Raw genomic sequence first — 18,257 nt, 5'->3', positions numbered from 1 at the left:
AAATATTCATACTATTTTGTATTCAGAGTTTAGAGCATTGTCAACTGAGTTGTTGTATGCAGGGAGCAAAACAAGTCCACACCATGAGTAATTTAGAACACATGTCTTTTTTTAGGCCCATGAGATTGAGCACCTGGTAATTCCAACAAGAGATTATCTGTTTGCACCTTCGCTCGAGGATATTTCTCAAGCCATAGATTTCATCCACCGTAAGTTATCGCCCTTTCTTGTTTATATTTATGAAAAAAGTACATGAGGGAAAATTCACTCTTCCTGAAACATAAGTACATAACCCCAGCCCTGATTAGTTTGACACTAGCCTATCAACCCGTGTTCCCTCACGAGCTAATTAGAATTAATATAAAAATAAGATTTATAGCTAATAATTATAATTATCTATCCCGCATCCTCTTTCATCTATTAAATATTCTAACACATACCCTAAAATATATATTTATCATTATCTAGTTACAATAGATTTTATTTTACATTAAACCTCCATGTGTGTTTGATATATATTTAATTGAACCATTTGTTTATAAATTTGTATTCTTATCTCTTTCATCATACATGAATACATGATGATACATATCGTGGGTAGTATTTTTATATAAACAATAATATAAATAATATATTAATAATGATAGAAATAGTAATTAGAATTTTATATTGGTGCACTTTAATATTTTGTAATAATTATATAATCTAGACTTAGATTTAGGGGTTATTTTAACTTTTAGTAATAATATAATTGGATAATTTATATGCAAATTTAGAAGATTATTTGCATTACTTTTATAATGGCCTAGGTGGGTAATTTACACGAAGATTAGGGGGTTACTTTAGATTTTTTTTATAATGGCAGAGGTGGGTAATTTAGATGCATGTTCTGGAGGTTACTTTAGTCTATTTTCATAATATCAGAGGTGGGTAATTTATTAGGAAAGATAACCGATCCAACAACTGTTATGATTAAAGTTGTCGGATCGATGGCCGGATGTTTCTAATTTTTATGAGAATTTCTCTATTTTTTCAGAGTGTCCACCTAGGATCCTAGGTGACTTCACGTAAAGACTTCAAAAGAAACCTCCAATTAGTAATAGTAAGAGAGTAGCATTTTTTTTTCTGGACGGAGGGAGTAGCAAGCAGTAACAGTTCATCAGCGTTACTGACTGAGATGACGATTGCATCTACTTGATGTCTTGATTACATTCTGTATTTTGTATCAATTGGCAGCTTAATTTGGGAGGAGCGTATACATACGGTACGGTATAGTATGACCATGCAAGAAGTATTCATTATGGTTTGATCATGTCCAAGGTTAGCACTAGTATATATTGTACTAGTATTAAACAGCTTTGGTTCGAAAAGGCATACGAGTGTCGTTAATAAACAACCATACAACACAATGGCAATGGATGATGGCATTGCAAATGACATGGTCGGAACATCTCCGTACGTGCTTTACACACGCGAGCGCGCGTGCTTAGGCGCAAAGATCCCCCTTTTCGGCCGAGGCCGAGCTGAGTTGGCTCCCATGGATCCGCCCGCCCATCCATGGGCGCGCCGCGGCGCAGCATGCAGAGCGCGCCATGATGAGGCGAGCACCACAACCTCCGGGCAACCGAGATGGATGTCATGGCCGGATCCGGCCCCCTCTCCCGCCTGGATCGCCGCTTTTGGCCCACGCTGGCCATGATCCTACGCCCACGCGTGCGGCCGAGAGAGCGAACAGCAGGCCAACAGGGGGCGCGCGGTCCGGCGGATCGGATTCAGCGGCTCTGATGATTAGGACTAGGCGCGCGGGTTTAGGGATGGGGAAAGCGAGCTTTTCCGGGGTAATAAAGGTCTTGCCTTTGCGCACGCGCGCGGTTACTGTCCCCGTGCTGCATGCATGATTACCTCGTTGAAGCTTGGAACTGCATGCATGTCAGCGCGTGTAGCTAGCAGCTCTCCTCGGTCGATCGGTGGTGCCATCATACGCCTTTTTCTTTCTTTCTTTCTGGTGATCGATCATCGATACCTAGCTGCTTGTAGGAGTTGGGAGTAGTAGGAGTACCGGTGCTTTCTGTTTGGGTAGTCAGTCGGGGACCAGGCCATGCATAATCTGGTAGTGATGGCCAGTTTTAGGGATCCTCCTGCAGGGACGCTGCAGCCTGCAGGGCAGGGAGGAAAGCTAGCGTCGGGCCGGGCGCAGGGGCGCATGCCGGAACGTACGTACGCGCGCGCGTTGGTACGTCAGGAGGAACGTCCCGATCGACGCGCCACCGTACCGCGCCGCGCGCGCGGATAAGCAGGAGGCGTCGGGCCTGCGCCCGTGTCCGTGGGCACGCGCGAATGCGGCGGCGGCCAGCAGGGCACGGTGCGGTGCGCGGTGGCGAGCTGGCAGCGGATCGGAGGAGCGCGGGGGCCGTCGTAGAGCGTTTGTAAAGGCAATTGGCACAATGCACTGTGCGAGAAAAAGAGCATTGAATCCCAGCGGCGATGATGAGCTTTATTTCGTTCTTCAGTGGTCAGATACTCAGATCAGGGTTAACTTTACCGGTAAGGCATAAAAACCGAAGGTTGCCAATAAACACATTTATCAGATTTCTCAAAAATTCATCGAATTTTTTTCTCACACTGCGCACAAAATAGTCTAGATTGTCTCCAAACAATCTAATATGGAATATAAGACATTATAATACATAGAAATGAGAAGACATATGAATTAGAAGGGAAGGGGTTGGTACGGTTTTAAAATTATCGAGAATTTTTAACAAACCAATCACTACCGATAAACATGATTATCAATTTTCTCAATTTTTTTTGCCGAAATCTTTCCCTGACTCAGATACAGGTCCAGCCGCCGCACCCACCGCCTCCGTCCTTTCATCTACGTGAACGCGCTTCTATCTTCACATGAGCTGTAGCCTCCTGCTGCAGCAGCATAGTTACTATACTAGTATGTCTAGTGGCCTGTCCTCGCCTTGCTGCTGTCCTTGCGCAGAAACTACTCGGTGGCCGGACTTGGCGCTGGTGAAGAAAATTGCCATGATTCTGCATTTTAAGTATGCTGTGTTGCAGATGTTTTTGCTTCGCATGATCGGGTAAACTACATGTTTGGTTGTAGGCATGCAATTTGCAAGAGCAAAATGATACTGCTTCTTTTATAACCTAGGCCGTAGCACAGCCTATATTGTTGGCCCATCATGCTGCATAAGATTCCGTTCAAAAAGCCCACATCAAAAACCAAAAAGAGCCCCAAAATGTGCCGCAATGGGCTAGGGTATCTCCATCAGCCTTTCTAAAATCTACTCTCTAAATAGAGTAAAAATCGTGTTCTATATTTTTTTTACTTTCCAATAGCATTTTTTATATCTTGTGCATAGTCTAAAGAGCAATTCTTGCTCTTCATCTTTGCCTAACGAGAAATCCGGAATAGAGTAGGTCTGTATTTAGATATCCAATTGAAAATACTGTTGAAGGGTAATTTTTTAACCAAAATCTCTATTCCAAAAAGTATTCTTGCACGCTCGTTGATATCTCTGGCATTTGAAAACTTTTTTGCCCCGTTGAACATAAACCTAATTTTTTTCTTTTTTAGTTTTTTTCCAGGTAAAAGAGAGTTTAATTGATTAGTTCAAAGGATTACAATGGTTCCGTTCTTGGGGAGGTATGACTTTATTATAGCCAGCCGTATTCTGTTCCACTTGCACGGCTGGTGCATCCACCGTCTGTCCTGCATCCAACGAGAAGACGCGACCGGCCCGACCATGTGCCGCTAACCGGGCGGTCCCACATATCAGCCTGCGGGGGAGAAATTTATTCAAACCGTTCATTTCCTCTGCTCATCCTCTCTCTAGGGTTCCTCTCTCTCTCCTCCATTCTGGGGGCATCTGCACGAATCCCCCACCATCGCGCACATCCGAACTCCGAAAGAGTACTTTCGGAGGGTTAAAGCACAAATCTGTCCTAGGTAACCGTTCACTCCTTACGCTCTGTTTGCTGCATCCATTCCCCTTCCCGCAGCCGATTGATTTTTGAATTTTTTTTGTTATTTTTTGTTCATCAGCGAGGGTATTTGAAACTGAGGACGACAGGAAGCGTACATCAGATTAGATAAGTTCTTGCCCCGTTCATCCCCAAATTCCTATCTCCTTTGCCCCGTATGAGAGTTTTTATTTGATTTGGGGTGTTTTTGTGTGCGGAGGTGATCGAAGTCCCAGGGTGATTTCGCAACCATCGGCAGATCGTGGGGTTGGGGTTTTCTCCGTGATCCTGGTGCAGCGATTAGGTGAGCGATTTTGCCCCCACGACCTCAACCCCTCCACACACACCCTCCCCCTCCTCCTGGTAGTCTATTTTGATTTTTGATTTTCTGCATTTTGTTTGGAGGATCTCATCGGCGAGCGCATCTGGAATCCGGGATGATTGGAAGCTCAAGTCATCAGCAGCTCGCGGCTCTCCGTGATTTGGTGTGGCGGAAGCTTAGGTCACAATCACGTGAGCGATACCCCCTCCTTCCAGCGCCTCCCCCCTCGCGCCTGTGACTGGAGCGATTCCCCATCCTTCCAGCGCCTCCCCCCTCGCGCCTGTGACTGGATTTTTTGACAGGGATTTTCCATTCATGGTGTCGGGTTTTTCAATGTTGAAACGAAGTTTTGCTAACAGGGGGAAAGCTCACATCCAGCAGAAAAAACACCAAAGGTGAGTCCACTCGATGCTTTTTTCCCGCTCAAAGCAGCATGTGCTATGTGATTTTCTAGATATTTTTTAAGCTGACGATAGCCTGATGATTGTATATCATCTTGAACGAATAGACTGGTGTTTTTTTTTACTTAGGTTGTGTCTTCGATTCATTGTGTATTAGCTTTTGCTGATTTAACAAAATAACTCATGTTGTCATTTGTTTGTTCATCATACGCATTTTCGTAAGTACATATCTAGTTATTCTAGATATTGTTCATACACATATCTAGTTAATCTCAGCATGTATAGTTATTAGCCTTTTCTATTTAGGCAATTTATTCTAAACATGTCTAATTATTTCTGAACATGTCCACATACACACGCACACACACATGCACAACAACCCTGAATAAAACATGCTTACTTTTCTGAACATAATTGCTTAAGCGCACATACTTGTTCCGCTGTGGAAAAAAATTATTAATAGAACTAGAGTTGGAAGAGAGGGTTGAGTTTGTGTGGTTCATTTCTCACTCTGCAAATCCTACAACCCCTCTGGTGTGGTGCCCCCTCCTTGACGCACATGACTTAGCCATTGGCTCCCCCATCACTAACTTCTTCATTTGGTAATGTGCAGTTTTTTTTCCAAACACACGCCAATTATAATGCCAAGAGCACAGAAGCAGAATAAGTCCGTGCGACATCATCCAATGCAGTATGTTTTTTCTCCCTTTTTTCCTGCGGTATAATTATATGGTTCTTAGTTAGGCAATAATTGGAGTTTTAAAGCGGGGCGATAATGTAAGGAGAGGTAGAGGTAGACCTAGACTAACTTGGGACGAGACGGTCAAGAGAGACCTTAAGGAGTGGAATATCGCTAAGGAATTAGCTATGGATAGGAGCGCTTGGAGATTAGCAATTAACGTACCTGAACCGTGACCTTTGTTACTTTTTGTTTAACCCCTAACTCTTCCTTTGGCTTGTACCCTTTTTGTGTTTCTTATTCTTGTTTTCTGTGGATTTCATCTCTAGCCTACCCCAACTTGCTTGGGAAAAAAGGCTAAGTTGTTGTTGTTGTTGTTGTTGTTGTTGTTGTTAGTTAGGCAATAATTCTTTTTAGCAGAGGCAATTCATGCATCTCATTAGGTAAATTTCATTAGGTAAATTCATTGAACATTTAATTTACATTACTCCCAAGTCATATTCAGGTTCAGAATCCCCAATCTCATAATTTATTGTCATTAGATTCAGCAGCTAACTTGCCTTCTTTTTCTTTCTTCCCATGCCCTTCTTTGTTACAAACAAACAAACTTTTCATGTTGTTCTCTTGTTAAACCTGAGAGGCGTGAAGTTCCTGTACGAATTGAGAATCCAATCCATTTGCATACGTGTTGTAGAACTTCCGCGCTTTCTTGCTTAGTGCAAAATATTTGCCAATGTACGGCACTGGAGGTGTTGACCAAATTTCTTCCACATTTGCTACATCTTAGGTGCTATCAGCAATTCCCTGCACATCCTAGATGCATTCAGCTAGATTGTTTCCAACATCAGCTAAGTTGTTGTCAACAGAATCTACATCATCGGAAACTGCAGCTGGCTCTTGATTTGGAACATGCTCAATATCATGTACTGCTCCCCCTCCAACTACTGCCTGAGTGCAATAGGTTGGATTTGCATATGACACATCTAGGAAATCATAATCAAATTCTAGTGGAAGTTCGTTTAAATCCATTTTTATCTTCTGTATCCCCCTGCACAACCATTCAACAAGTCACAAACCTGATTAGACAGGATCAACACCATAGCATTTTTTACATGCATCCAAAGCAACTAAATGTGAATCATCAGGCAATAATGTACTATTAAATAGGAAGATTGTTGCTTTTGTTCAGACTCTATGTCAACTTTTTCTGATTTGTTCAGCATCACAATCAATCTAATCAAGCATTTTTTATTCTCATTCTATTAGGCTCTACAGCAGTAGATTCAAATCAGGTTCTACATCTGTGGATTCTACAACAACATATTTATCCAGATTCTTATACACGCATTTTAATTTTGATGATGTAGCAATTTTTTGTAATTCAAGGTCTGCTGTTTTTGCCTATGGGGGAATGTGTTTTTTTTCTGTGGATCTATCTTGTTGCTGGAACCTAGAAATAAATTTGCAGATGATGGCCGTATAAAAAGACTGCGTCATGTACCTTATCTGTTGCCTTTTTTTCTTCGTTGCCGTCGGCAAAAATAACCTGATTTTGTGGGACCCGTGGGGTTGAAATGCGGGGAAAAGGAGGTTTGGCGGAGGTTGCCGAAACAGGAAAGAATAACATAGTATACTTTTCAAAAGTGGATCAGCCGTACATAAAGTTATATTACGGCCGGCCGTAAATTAGCCGGATCTTTCCCTGTTTGGATTCCAGTCGCTGTCGCATCGAATATTTCAATACCAATTAAAAACTAACTGCATAAGCTTAGTGCTTATTTGTGAGATGAGTCTATTAAATCTACTTAATTCATAATTAGCATATGTTTACTGTAGCATCACATGGGTTAATTATAAACTAATTAGGCTTAATAGATTTGTATTGAAAAAAATTAGGGGTTATGGAATTTATTTTGTCATTAATCTATATCTAATACTTCTAATTAGTATTCAAATATGGACATATAATAAACCCGGTAGTAATTAAATCTTAATTCGCAGGTTTTCTATGTGACCACTAGCCGGCTATGTCACGAGAGTAAGGCCGTACCCATATGCTGATATGCATACAGAAAGTCTGTAGATAGTTTTCAAGCAACGGAATGAAGAAAAAATCAAAACTATGCAGTCAGTCGTACTGCAGGAAGCAGGGTGGAGTTGGCGGGTTGCCCATCATAACGCAGGACCTGACCAGCGCCGGCACCCGCGGGAAGAGCCCGCCGCAGACGTCTTGGCGTCACTCGTCAGGCTTCCGGAAACGCCGGCGGCCTCATGGAAGCGGTGGACGCGGCCATGGCGCGCATCGACGAAGGTGGCGCTCTGCTGCGTCCGGCACCGGCGGGACTCGCGGCCCACCAGCATGCCGAAGGCCGCGTCGCGGGCTCGCAGCTGATCTGCCGCGCGCCGCCCGCCGGGTAGCCACCTGCTCTCTCGGGAAATTTTCGGACCCCCTCTACTACTACTCATCAATGGCACGCGGCCAGTGAGAATTGATGGCACGTTTGGATTTCTGCTTGTCAATATTGCTTTGCCTGCGGCCGGTGTCGCCGTGGACCACCAGTGCGTGTCGAATTGGTCGTGGTCCTCGCCGCCGGCGGCCCCCAGGCAGCCAGGAACGCGCTCGAGCCTTATTGCCACGCGCCCACCACCAGTGGTGCCCAGGTTATTCGTCGTTCGCCCAAAGCACAAAACACCGCCCGGAGCAGCAGCCACCTGAGTCGGACATCCTCCTTCACTGACGACGGCGGCAGCGACGGTGCGTCCGGGCACCGGGCGCCGCCCAACGAGTGCGCCAAGCGCCGGTGGAAGGACGGGCGGGGGGAGGAGCAGGGAAAGAGAGCAAAACCGTCCGCCCACGAGCAGGAAGGGAAGGCTAATGCACGAAATCAAATCCTCGTTAACCGATCGACGGCGACGGAACGTCCTAGCTCCGAACAGCTTCTGCACGAGCGTTCCCGGAGGTCGAGCGGCGTCGAATGGCCGGTGAAAGCACGGGCGGCGGCGGAGGAAGTCGTGCGCGCGCAAGAGAGCGAAGGGAGGGCTAATATGTTAAAAGGAGGGGGTAAAATGTAAAATGTCGGATCGCGATTAATAATCGCTACTATAGATCGCGATCCAAATTAGGGGTAAAGTGAAAAGTACCAGGGGGCAAAGTGAAAATAATAGGAGGCGAAATGAAAACCTAAAATCAGGGTACCTTCCCATCTTCTCCCCTCCCGCGAGGGCACGAGCTCTCGACGCGGCGGCGCGGCAGATCTCCGGCGCACCCCCTCCGCGACATACATGGATTCGGATGCGCTCCTGAAAAGAAGTGTGGCGTGTATCGCCGTATCATCCCAAATCTGAAGCGTCCCCGTCGACGAGAGCGGCAGGCGCCCGGAGCCTGCGCCGCATCAGTTGCTTATTGCTTGTGTTGCGGCGGACCGGCGGTCGTCCGTTGGCCGGCGGGGATTCAATCCCCAGATGTTATCCTCCACGATCAGGATGCGATGCCTAATGGCCGAGGGAAATGCTGCTTCGGTTTCATTTTGACATGCCTAATCCGGGGCTACGAGATTCAGGATCCTGAACATTGCGCGCAGTTGGACATTTGGCAGCTGTGCGTGAGCCTGATGGAAGTTGAGAGACGGTGAGAACTGAGAGATTGATACTTCTTAGAAGGCATGTTATGCTGAGAAAAGTAGGATTTGGTCAGAACTGTAGAATGTGTTGTTAGTTTTTCTAGTAGTACTGTAGTAGTGCCTGACATCCTGTTTGCTATACATGTTCAGTTAACTCTGCTCTGCTCGTGGTGAACTGAAATTTCAGTTCATCTTTGTATGGTTGGCTGTCAAGTATTTTATATCATTCTCATAATTTCAGTACATCTGCTACTTCTGTCAGTTAGAAATGGATATTGGTCTATCTCCAGCCTTTGAGAATTTTGTTAAGTGTTATAACTTGAAACCAGTAAAATTGGCTGCATCTTCAACTGAGATACCTGTCATGTTCGCTTTTTTCCAAACTTGATTCACTGTTTGCACTAAGTTCAATTACTAGGTAATGAAATGTGTAAACGTGACAGTGGCTGAAAGGTTCCAGTATACTTAACCTGAACATGCTGCATCTCTAAACATTCAAATTGCCACCTGTTCTGATGTGTCCAGTACCATCTGTGCCTTCTTTTGAAAAATTTCTACATGACAACTTTGTTGGTCCGTTCTTGTGTAGCACCAATTTACTAACATTGCAACCACTGTAAGTACTTATAATTCATTGAATAGTTCAAACCGTGAAATATAGACAGGACATTTGAGCCTGCTAGATTTTTTTTTTTTTGCTGTTGCCAGGTGCCTGGTGTTCTTGCTATTGCCAGCTAGGAAAAACAGAGGAGCAATTCCATTTTGCTTGCTGTTGCTACTACTGGCCTACTGCAATAATGCACTGCTAGTATTCATGCTTTGTTGATTGGTGCTTGGCTTTACATTTCTGTAACTCAACGCAGTTCTCAAGTTTTATTTTGTGACTAATCATCATAGATTGATTAGGAGTTGATCCATGTGCTTTGTTGGAGTGCATTGCTTCGCACACAACCTCTCTCTGTTGGATTTTCGAAGTCTGCTACTTTTGTTCGGACAACCGCAAGTGCATGGCTGCAGGAACATTGAAGGCCGCAGAGTTTATGTGGAGGAGCACTTTGAGGAGGAACATTACTTATCATACATGTACTTTGCCTCTTAGGATAATCTGTTGAGCTGATTCCGCGATCATGGTTTAATTTGGTTCATCGTATCATGTTACTGGATGAAGACTGATGTTATTTTTACATGCTTATTGGCATGGTTTTTTGACATGGTTCAGTGACATGATTATTGATTAGCAACATGTAATCTTTCCTCGATTGTTTCAAGCTTCAACCATGGAGTAAAAATGTCAGCAAACCGTAGAGGGTCTGAAATGTCACCAGAAGCAATAGCTTTCCCTTGACGCCTTTACCTGAACATGCAGTGAAACGTTGGTATATACTTGGTCAGTTGCGTAAGTCCGTGCCCATGAGGCCATGACGCCTTCTGCTGCTGCTGTGCACTGCGCAGCATGCCTGCTAGTCCTTTTGGATTCCCCAAATGGAAGACGGATCGATGCGCTACCGTTCTGCTGCGTGTCGTTGGAGGAAGGCGAGGGGACGCGTCTAACAGTCTGAACGCGGGGGTTGCTCCGGCGAGCCGAGGCACAGAGCGAGGCGGCGTTCATGGGGCGCCTGCCGTGGTCATCGTCGTTCAGGCCTGTTTCATTGTCGGCATGACGCCACGCGCGCCGCGCGCCACGGCATGACGACGCAGCATGATCTGAACGGGCCGGCGCTCCGGCGAGCCACTGCGTACGGCGGAGACAGAGTTCTTGCGGCACACAACTGCACAAGGTGTTCAGTGCGGCGGGGAGAGGGAGGCAACCAACTCCCGGGGCGCAGAGGCTCTCCGGCGAGCCACGGCATGGAGCCGAAGCGGCGTCGTTACGAGCACCAGGGACCGAGGGTGGACGGTATTTTTGGCCGCTGGATCGAGCACGTGCGGTCCAGATCGGGCGGGCAGAGGACTCGGTCGTCTGTCAGGCAGGTGCGGCCGAGCGGTCGCGCGGGAGCTGGATGCCACCAGCGCCAAGCGCCATGGCGGAGGCCGCAGGCCCAGGTCCACCGCACCTCTGATCTTTGAAGCATGGTGGAGCACGCCCGCGGGCTCGTCGGCCGAGGACGCGGGGAACGTCGTCGCCGCATCCTTCTGGTGGGGCCGCTGGTTCGTACCTTGTCGCCGCCGCTAGCATGGGCTTCCTACTGCTCCGTGTTCCTTTGCAACGCAGGATCGAAGCGGACGGGTAGGACGGAGATCGCGACCGCAGCAACGGCGTTGTACTTTGCAACTGGGTTCAGACTTGAGGGCTTGAGGCTGGTCAGACTGAGCCAGTAGCTGCTACTTGAACGGATGTCAAACTACACGTATTACCTACATGGGCATGAATCCATGAGCTGCTTGCTGAGGGCAAGCTCATCAGCATGATTTGGAAGCTAAAACAGCACACAAATGTAGTAGATGCAATTGCCGTTGGTGAACCTAGCCTAGGTAATGGCTCGAATTGGAGGTAGTGATCAGGACTTGTTCAGGGGGGGTGGACACGCGGTGGTGAAGGTGGCGCTCTGCTGCGTCCGAGAACGGCGGGACTCGCGGCCCAGCATGGCGACCGTCGCGGACGCGCTGGAAGGGCGCGGGAGTCGCGGCTGATCTGCCGCCGGGGAGCCACCTGGTCTCTCGGGAAATTTTTCAGGCCCACCCTCTACTACTCATCAATGGCACGCGGCCAGCGAGAATCAATGGCACGTTTGGACTTCTGCTCGATGCTGTTGCTTTGCCTGCAGCCATTGTCGCCGTGGACCACCGGTACGTGTTGAATTGGTCGGGGTCCTCGCCACCGGCGGCCCCCAGGTAGCCAGGAACGCGCTCCCGCCTTGGTATGCCGCGCGCCCACCACCAGTGATGCTCAGGTTATTCGTCGTTTGTTTTCTTAAGACTAGCACTTCTTCAGCTTGATACATCACACGGTATTACGGCAAGCGGAAGAACACGGCGAGCTTTTTTTTTTAATTAAAAAAATGAAAACAAAGGAGAAGTTTGCAACAATGCGGGCCGTGAAGCACTCAAACCACAGATGAGCCTGTTTGGCGCGGAGCGGAAGCCGCTCACGTCCTATAGCCCAGAGAACAAAACACGGCCCGGAGTTGCAGCAATCCGGAGTCGCGGGTGTCCTCCTTCGTCGACGGCACCGAGCGCCGCCCAATGAGTGCGCCAAGCGCCGGTGGAAGGACAGGCGGGGGCTGGGGCTGGGGCAAGGAGGAGCGGGGAAAGAGAGCGAAACCGTCCAAAAGTTGCTGCACGAGCGTTCCCGGCGGTCGGGCGGCGTCGGATGGCCGGTGAATGCACGGGCGGCGGCGGAGGAAGGCGTGCGCGCGTCAGAGAGAGCGGGGAGGGCTAATATGTCAAAATAAGAGGGTAAATTGCAAAATATTGTATCGCGAGTCGCGATTAATAATATTTTCAATTTACCCCTGATTCGGATCGCGACTATTAATCGTGATTCTAATTAGGAAGCTAAGTGAACAATTGCAAGGGGCAAATTATAAAACAAGGGGACGAATTGAAAACTGAAAACAGGGACTTTCCTACCTTCTCCACTGCCCGTAACCGCGAGGCCTAGCGCCCTCGACGCGGCGGCGCGGCGGATCTCCGGCGCACCCCCGCCGCGACATACATGGAAACGAAGCGTGGCGTGCATGCGTCCCATCATCCGCAATCTGAAGCGTCTCCCTTGACGAGAGCGGCAGGCGCCTGGATCCCGCTGCGCAGCGGGTGCTCGTGCTTTCCGCTGCGGTCGGGCCATGGCCGGCGGAGGTTCGTCCCCCGGAGAGCGATGGTTCGCGGCCTGCTGTCCTCATCCACGTTCACGAGCGATGCCTCATGGCTCAAGGACTGCTGCTTCGATTTCATTTTAACAAGCCTAAGCCGAGATACAAGATCCAAGATCCTGAACTTTGTATGGCAATTGGACATTTGGCAGCTTTGCACGGGTGTGATCGAAATCGAAGAGCACGAGGGCACGATCCAGCGTCGGCATGGCCCGACAGAGTTGAGATTAAAACGTGTGGAATCACTTTTGCAGGTTCCATTTTCTGAAACCATCACTCGTTGGATTCAGACCTGAACAGTTGACGGACGATCCCAGCTGAGGGCTGAGTGATGGAGCGCGCCAGTTGAGATGGCCGTGCTGCCTGCTCTGATCGTCCAGGAGATACTATCATAGCATTTTGATCCCCTCGGTCGATTCGTCGTGCCACCAGACCAGAGTCGGCGAGATGAATGGGCACTGTACCCTGTCCTACGATGCCTTTTTCCAGGACCAGTAGCAACTGCTGTCACCTGCATCCCAATCCATCGATTAATCGCGCGAATTTCCTCCCCTTTTCCGTTCAGCAGTGCTCGAACTATTCATGGAGTTGATTGGTTTTTCTTTTCTCTCTCACGGCTCTCACGGCACGAAGAGAAATGAAGTTTCTGACCGTCCATCCAGTGTCAGCTTTCTCTCAGCGAGGCAGGCCCTAGGCCAGGCCGCCCTTCACTTCACCTCACCGACGCCCCCGTCTTGTCCCCTCTTTGAGACTGCGAGGCGGCCATGGAAACACAGCAACGGGACGGGACGCGCACGATAATGAATGGCAAATGCAAAGGCCGGCCGGCACCACCGTAGCAACAGGAGCCGCTGTGGTGATCTTTCACGATGAATGGGACCCGTGTTGGCCCTGGCAGTTGGCTACTGGCAGCGAGCAGTTGGGCGGGGGCTCCGTTCCATGCGTCGCTGACACGCGCGGCGCCGCGCTGCCGGTGGCCGTGCTCTGCCTGCCGCCATGAGCGATTCCGCGCGCCAGCCCGGCCTAATTAAGTGCCATTGTGTAAAGCAATGCGCGTTATTTGGAACCGTCGTACGTTGTGCTAACTGCTAGCGACAAGCCAACGCGCCGCGCTCCGAGCAGAGCAGAGCAGAGCAGCAAAGCCAAACCAAACCTCGCTCGCTGCCGCGTTGCAGGCGAACCACTCCACTACCGCCCGGCGCCGCGCTGAGCATCTGCAACTGCAAGGGCAGAACGCTGAGCCCAGGTTGCGGTGCCGGAGGGAGGCGGGAGAGAGGGGGGGATGGCGGATGGCGGCGGGGAATCGGCGGAGTCGACGGCGCTGGAGTTCACACCGACGTGGATCGTGGCGGGGGTCTGCTCCCTCATCGTCGTCATCTCCCTTGCCGCCGAGAGGTGCCTGCATTACCTCGGCAAGGTAACCGATTGGTGTTTTTGTTCGTTAAACGCGTCGCTCGTCTCCCTCCTGAATTAATGCTGCACCTTGGTGTCCACTGTGGGAGCAGACGTTTAAGGGGAAGAATCAGAAGGCGCTCTTCGAGGCTCTACTCAAGGTCAAAGAAGGTATCGATCTGTTATTCTACTCACAGACACACACACACAAAATGCGAAGTTGAGGTCTGTGCTTCTGTCAGAAAACAGGGAGCTTTGTTCATCTTCAGTACAAAACTTGATTCCTCTGCTCATTTCTGAATCCAGATCAAGCTGTGACTGTGATGCTACAGTAGAGTTCAATAGCTTACCCTCATTATACCCGATGCGATTTTGCAGAACTGATGCTTCTGGGGTTCATCTCCCTGCTCCTGACGGTGTCCCAAGGGATGATCCAGAGGACCTGCATTCCTCCAGAGTGGACCATGTACATGCTCCCATGCCATAACGACAAGGAACAGGCCGAGCTGAGCCCCTCGGTGGCGCATGGTCTTGCTGCTGGAATTTTAGGCCTCAACCGTCGGCGTCTGCTTGACGAGGGTGGGCCAACGGTCCAGCATTGCCAAAAAAAGGTGCATGGATGAGTTAGAACAGCACTTGTTGCTTCATGTTATTTGAATCCAGTGCTTGTTATAGCAGTCTAAGCTTCCAATCATCAAAAAGCCATCCTCAATTGCTAGCTTGCATCATTCATTTGCTAGTATCTTTATCCATATGACTCGTGCTTGATGTAGCATGCTGCTGGTCGGTAACTTACTATTGCACATGAGTGGTCTTTCTTTATTTCCCAATTGCTGTTTTAGTGTGTAAGACAAGAGGGACTCGTAGTGGGTTCCCTCAGGTGCAGTTGTATTGGCTATTATCCAATGAAAATCATAGGGAGCCTCAAAGTACAGAAAATTAGATTAAGTAGTATATTCTTACAGATTCTTCATTAAGAAATAGCAAACTTTGTCATGTATTATCTACTGATAGCAGCATTCTTGTATTCCATTCTGGGATTAGTCGTTCTGCCTTGCTCAGTATAGGGGATGGAGATAGTCGGTGATCTTGATATTTCTTTACTATACAATTCTTATGTGCCTGAGACTTTTCTTTCAAAAGATGAGAATATGTGACACTGTGGAGCAATAAAGCTAAGGTTCCAAGGGACTCGAGTTTTTAGTTCTAACTCCACAATCTTTGTCAACAGGGAGAAGTTCCTTTGCTGTCAGTTGAAGCGCTACATCAGTTGCATATCTTCATATTCATTCTGGCCATTGCACATGTGATTTTCTGTGTTTTGACTATGCTTTTAGGAAGCGCGAGGGTAAGTATTGATGAATTTTTTTTAATCCGTGTGTGTATTAACCTTGGTTTCAAATGATTTTAAATCCATCTTGTTACTCAGATTCGTCAATCGAAACACTGGGAGGATGAATTTCTTTTAACCCGTGTGTGTATTAACCTTGGTTTCAAATGATTTTAAATCCATCTTGTTACTCAGATTCGTCAATGGAAACACTGGGAGGATGAATTTCAGAAGGATTCTACAGAAAATGGTAGTAGTATCTTGTTTGCTATAGAAACTGTTTGTCAAATGATATGCTTGGTGTTCTGGCAGCAAGTAGCAACTGTCCTTTTGTAAACAAGTTAATGCTAAGGTTAATGAAAAAAATTAAGGCTTCCTTTCGGTACAATCCTATGGAACTGCAGGGCAAAGGAAGGTGACCTATGTGCATCAATGCGAATTTATCAGGGAACATTTCAAGGGTATTGGCAGAGATTCGGCAATATTGAGCTGGCTGGTAAGAAATGGATCTCATGTTGCTTTCAGTCAAACAAATGTATCTTCTGTACGAACCGCAGCTGAGTATTTCTTAAGCTAACACTATCCCTTTCTTCATATGATCTGGTTAACTTTGGGCTAGACAGACTAGCCTGCTGTTTTCTGAGAGACTTGTGCAATCTACAATGATGTTGTTTCTTGTAGTCCCTCTTGCACGGTTCCACTCCACTTATCAGTGGACTATAGTGAATAACTTCCTAATAATGTTTTCTAGTAATATTCCCAAACCAAAATACATATGAATGTTTAATGCTACATACAAGTAATTTTTTACTGCTGCACTATTAATGAATTTTACATAGCGCTAACTATCAAGTATCTAATTTGACCAACTCATTAAGCTTTTACTTTCAGCATTCTTTTGTTAAGCAGTTTTATGGATCAGTTACTAAATCAGATTACACTACAATGCGACTTGGCTTCATCATGGTAAGGATAACACAACAACAAGCATAACTTTTGTCCCTTGTCGATTATAACAGGTGGCAATTTTCTTTGCAGACACATTGCCGGGCAAACCCAAAATTCGATTTCCACAGATATATGTTACGAGCTTTGGAGGCTGATTTTAAGAAGGTGGTTGGGATTAGGTACTCCAGTCAGAAAATTCATACATTTTCAGTTCATGTACTAGCAGTTGTTGAGCACAGCTGATGAACTTAACTATCTTGCCTTTTCTTTGCTCACCTAGCTGGTACTTGTGGATATTCGTTGTGGTATTCATGTTGCTGAATGTCAATGGTGAGTTCCATCTCACAGAAAGAATCTAAGTCTTCACTTCTTTACAGCACAGCTTTTCCACTGCTTGTTTACTGTGGTTTTGCATGTATTCACTGTAAACTAGTATTATTCAGCGTCTGTGATGTTAATGATCATAAATCCACAGGTTGGCATACATACTTTTGGATCTCTTTCATTCCCCTTATTGTAAGTATTTCTTTATAACTAAATACGTTTCTTCGAAACTGCAAACTTAATTTGGTCAAATTTCAGATCAAGCTTGAATTTGGCCCTTGATTTGAGACTCCGAACTTATTGGGCATATCTGCTATCTGCTTCTTGCAGCTTCTGCTGGCCGTTGGCACCAAGCTAGAGCATGTCATAACTCAGCTAGCAATTGAGGTAGCCGAGAAGCACTCAGCAATCGAGGGGGACTTGGTCGTCAATCCATCCGATGAACACTTCTGGTTTGGACGGCCAAAAATTGTCCTGTACCTGATCCACTTCATCCTTTTCCAGAATGCGTTTGAGATCGCCTTCTTCTTCTGGATTCTTGTAAGCGCAACCCAACTCCGCAATGGACAAAAGAACTAAGGTTAAAAGCTCACAGCTGATTCTTTTCTCTCTTTGCAAGACCACCTACGGTTTCAACTCCTGCATCATGGACCATGTCCCATTCATCGTGCCGAGGCTCGTCGTCGGGTAATTCACATACCTTCTAGCTACCCATCCCATTTCAGACAGTCCAAGAGCCATCAACATGTTTCAGGCTCATGACATGTTACCTTTGCAGGGCCATCATCCAACTCCTCTGCAGCTACAGCACCTTGCCTCTGTATGCAATTGTCACCCAGGTGCGTGGCTGTGTGCCAATACTTCTCACAATGTCTTGACACCAAAAACACCAATCGAAACATGGTCTTGTTTGCAAAGATGGGGACCTTCTTCAAGAAGGAGATCTTCGACGAGCACGTGCAGCAGAGCCTCGTGGGCTGGGCGCAGAAGGCCAAGAAGAGGAAAGCGCTCAGGAACAACAACGGCAGCGGCGGCGCGGCCGGGTCCGCACACCCGTCGGCGAGGCTCGAGCTGATGAAGCGGGCCGCCGCTCTCGAAGGAGGCAGCACCGGCGGCCATGGCAGTGAAGTCTAGTGCCATCCAGCGTCCAGAAACTCTCGAAGCTGTAGTAGCGAAGGCTTGGGAGACCGTCAGAAGATGCAAGTGTCCTCGTGCGCGCGGCTTACGCGAGCCGTCAGTGTTTGTCAGATAACTAGTGTCTGATTGCCAGAACAGGTGCTCTGGTATGGTGTTTGTATGCTTTGGATTTGTGACTCGCGGCATGTTATGGAGTGAGGAGCTTTGTGTAGTGTGAGTGTTGTGCTGATGGAGGCAGTTGGGATTGGCTCAGCGTCGCCGGCGAACACACACAGCCAGAAACCAAGCCACACGCCACCAGCGGTCCAGCCCGCCTGTCGCAA

At 47.6% G+C, this 18,257-nt stretch overlaps 1 protein-coding gene and 1 long non-coding RNA gene across 12 annotated transcripts; both read left to right on the top strand.

The window, feature by feature from the left end:
• The first annotated feature begins 3,808 nt into the window (after nt 1–3,808).
• On the top strand, nt 3,809–9,221 carry LOC112895133. Of its 11 annotated transcripts, none has more exons than XR_003229151.1 (6): nt 3,809–3,958; nt 4,055–4,276; nt 4,378–4,689; nt 5,309–5,386; nt 7,376–7,412; nt 7,518–7,532. It is a non-coding gene; the product is annotated as an uncharacterized LOC112895133 (long non-coding RNA). The 11 variants fall into 11 exon arrangements; XR_003229152.1 differs by lacking the exon at nt 7,518–7,532 and adding an exon at nt 7,503–7,517; XR_003229153.1 differs by lacking the exons at nt 5,309–5,386; nt 7,376–7,412; nt 7,518–7,532 and adding exons at nt 6,162–6,335; nt 6,641–6,879 and having other exon boundaries at nt 4,378–4,485; nt 4,597–4,689.
• A 4,864-nt stretch (nt 9,222–14,085) lies between these two features.
• Nucleotides 14,086–18,145, top strand: LOC112894193 (MLO-like protein 1). The gene is made up of 14 exons (XM_025961823.1): nt 14,086–14,220; nt 14,309–14,366; nt 14,574–14,806; nt 15,427–15,543; nt 15,721–15,775; nt 15,930–16,021; nt 16,417–16,491; nt 16,564–16,652; nt 16,754–16,803; nt 16,949–16,989; nt 17,128–17,337; nt 17,417–17,484; nt 17,576–17,636; nt 17,716–18,145. Exons 1-14 carry the CDS (start codon nt 14,086–14,088, stop codon nt 17,929–17,931), a joined length of 1,500 nt encoding a protein of 499 aa, XP_025817608.1. The 3' UTR covers nt 17,932–18,145.
• The last annotated feature ends 112 nt before the right edge of the window (nt 18,146–18,257 follow it).

Source organism: Panicum hallii, chromosome 5 (genome assembly GCF_002211085.1).
Source record: "Panicum hallii strain FIL2 chromosome 5, PHallii_v3.1, whole genome shotgun sequence".
Taxonomy (NCBI): domain Eukaryota; kingdom Viridiplantae; phylum Streptophyta; class Magnoliopsida; order Poales; family Poaceae; genus Panicum; species Panicum hallii.
This window is presented reverse-complemented; position numbering and strand designations above follow the sequence as displayed.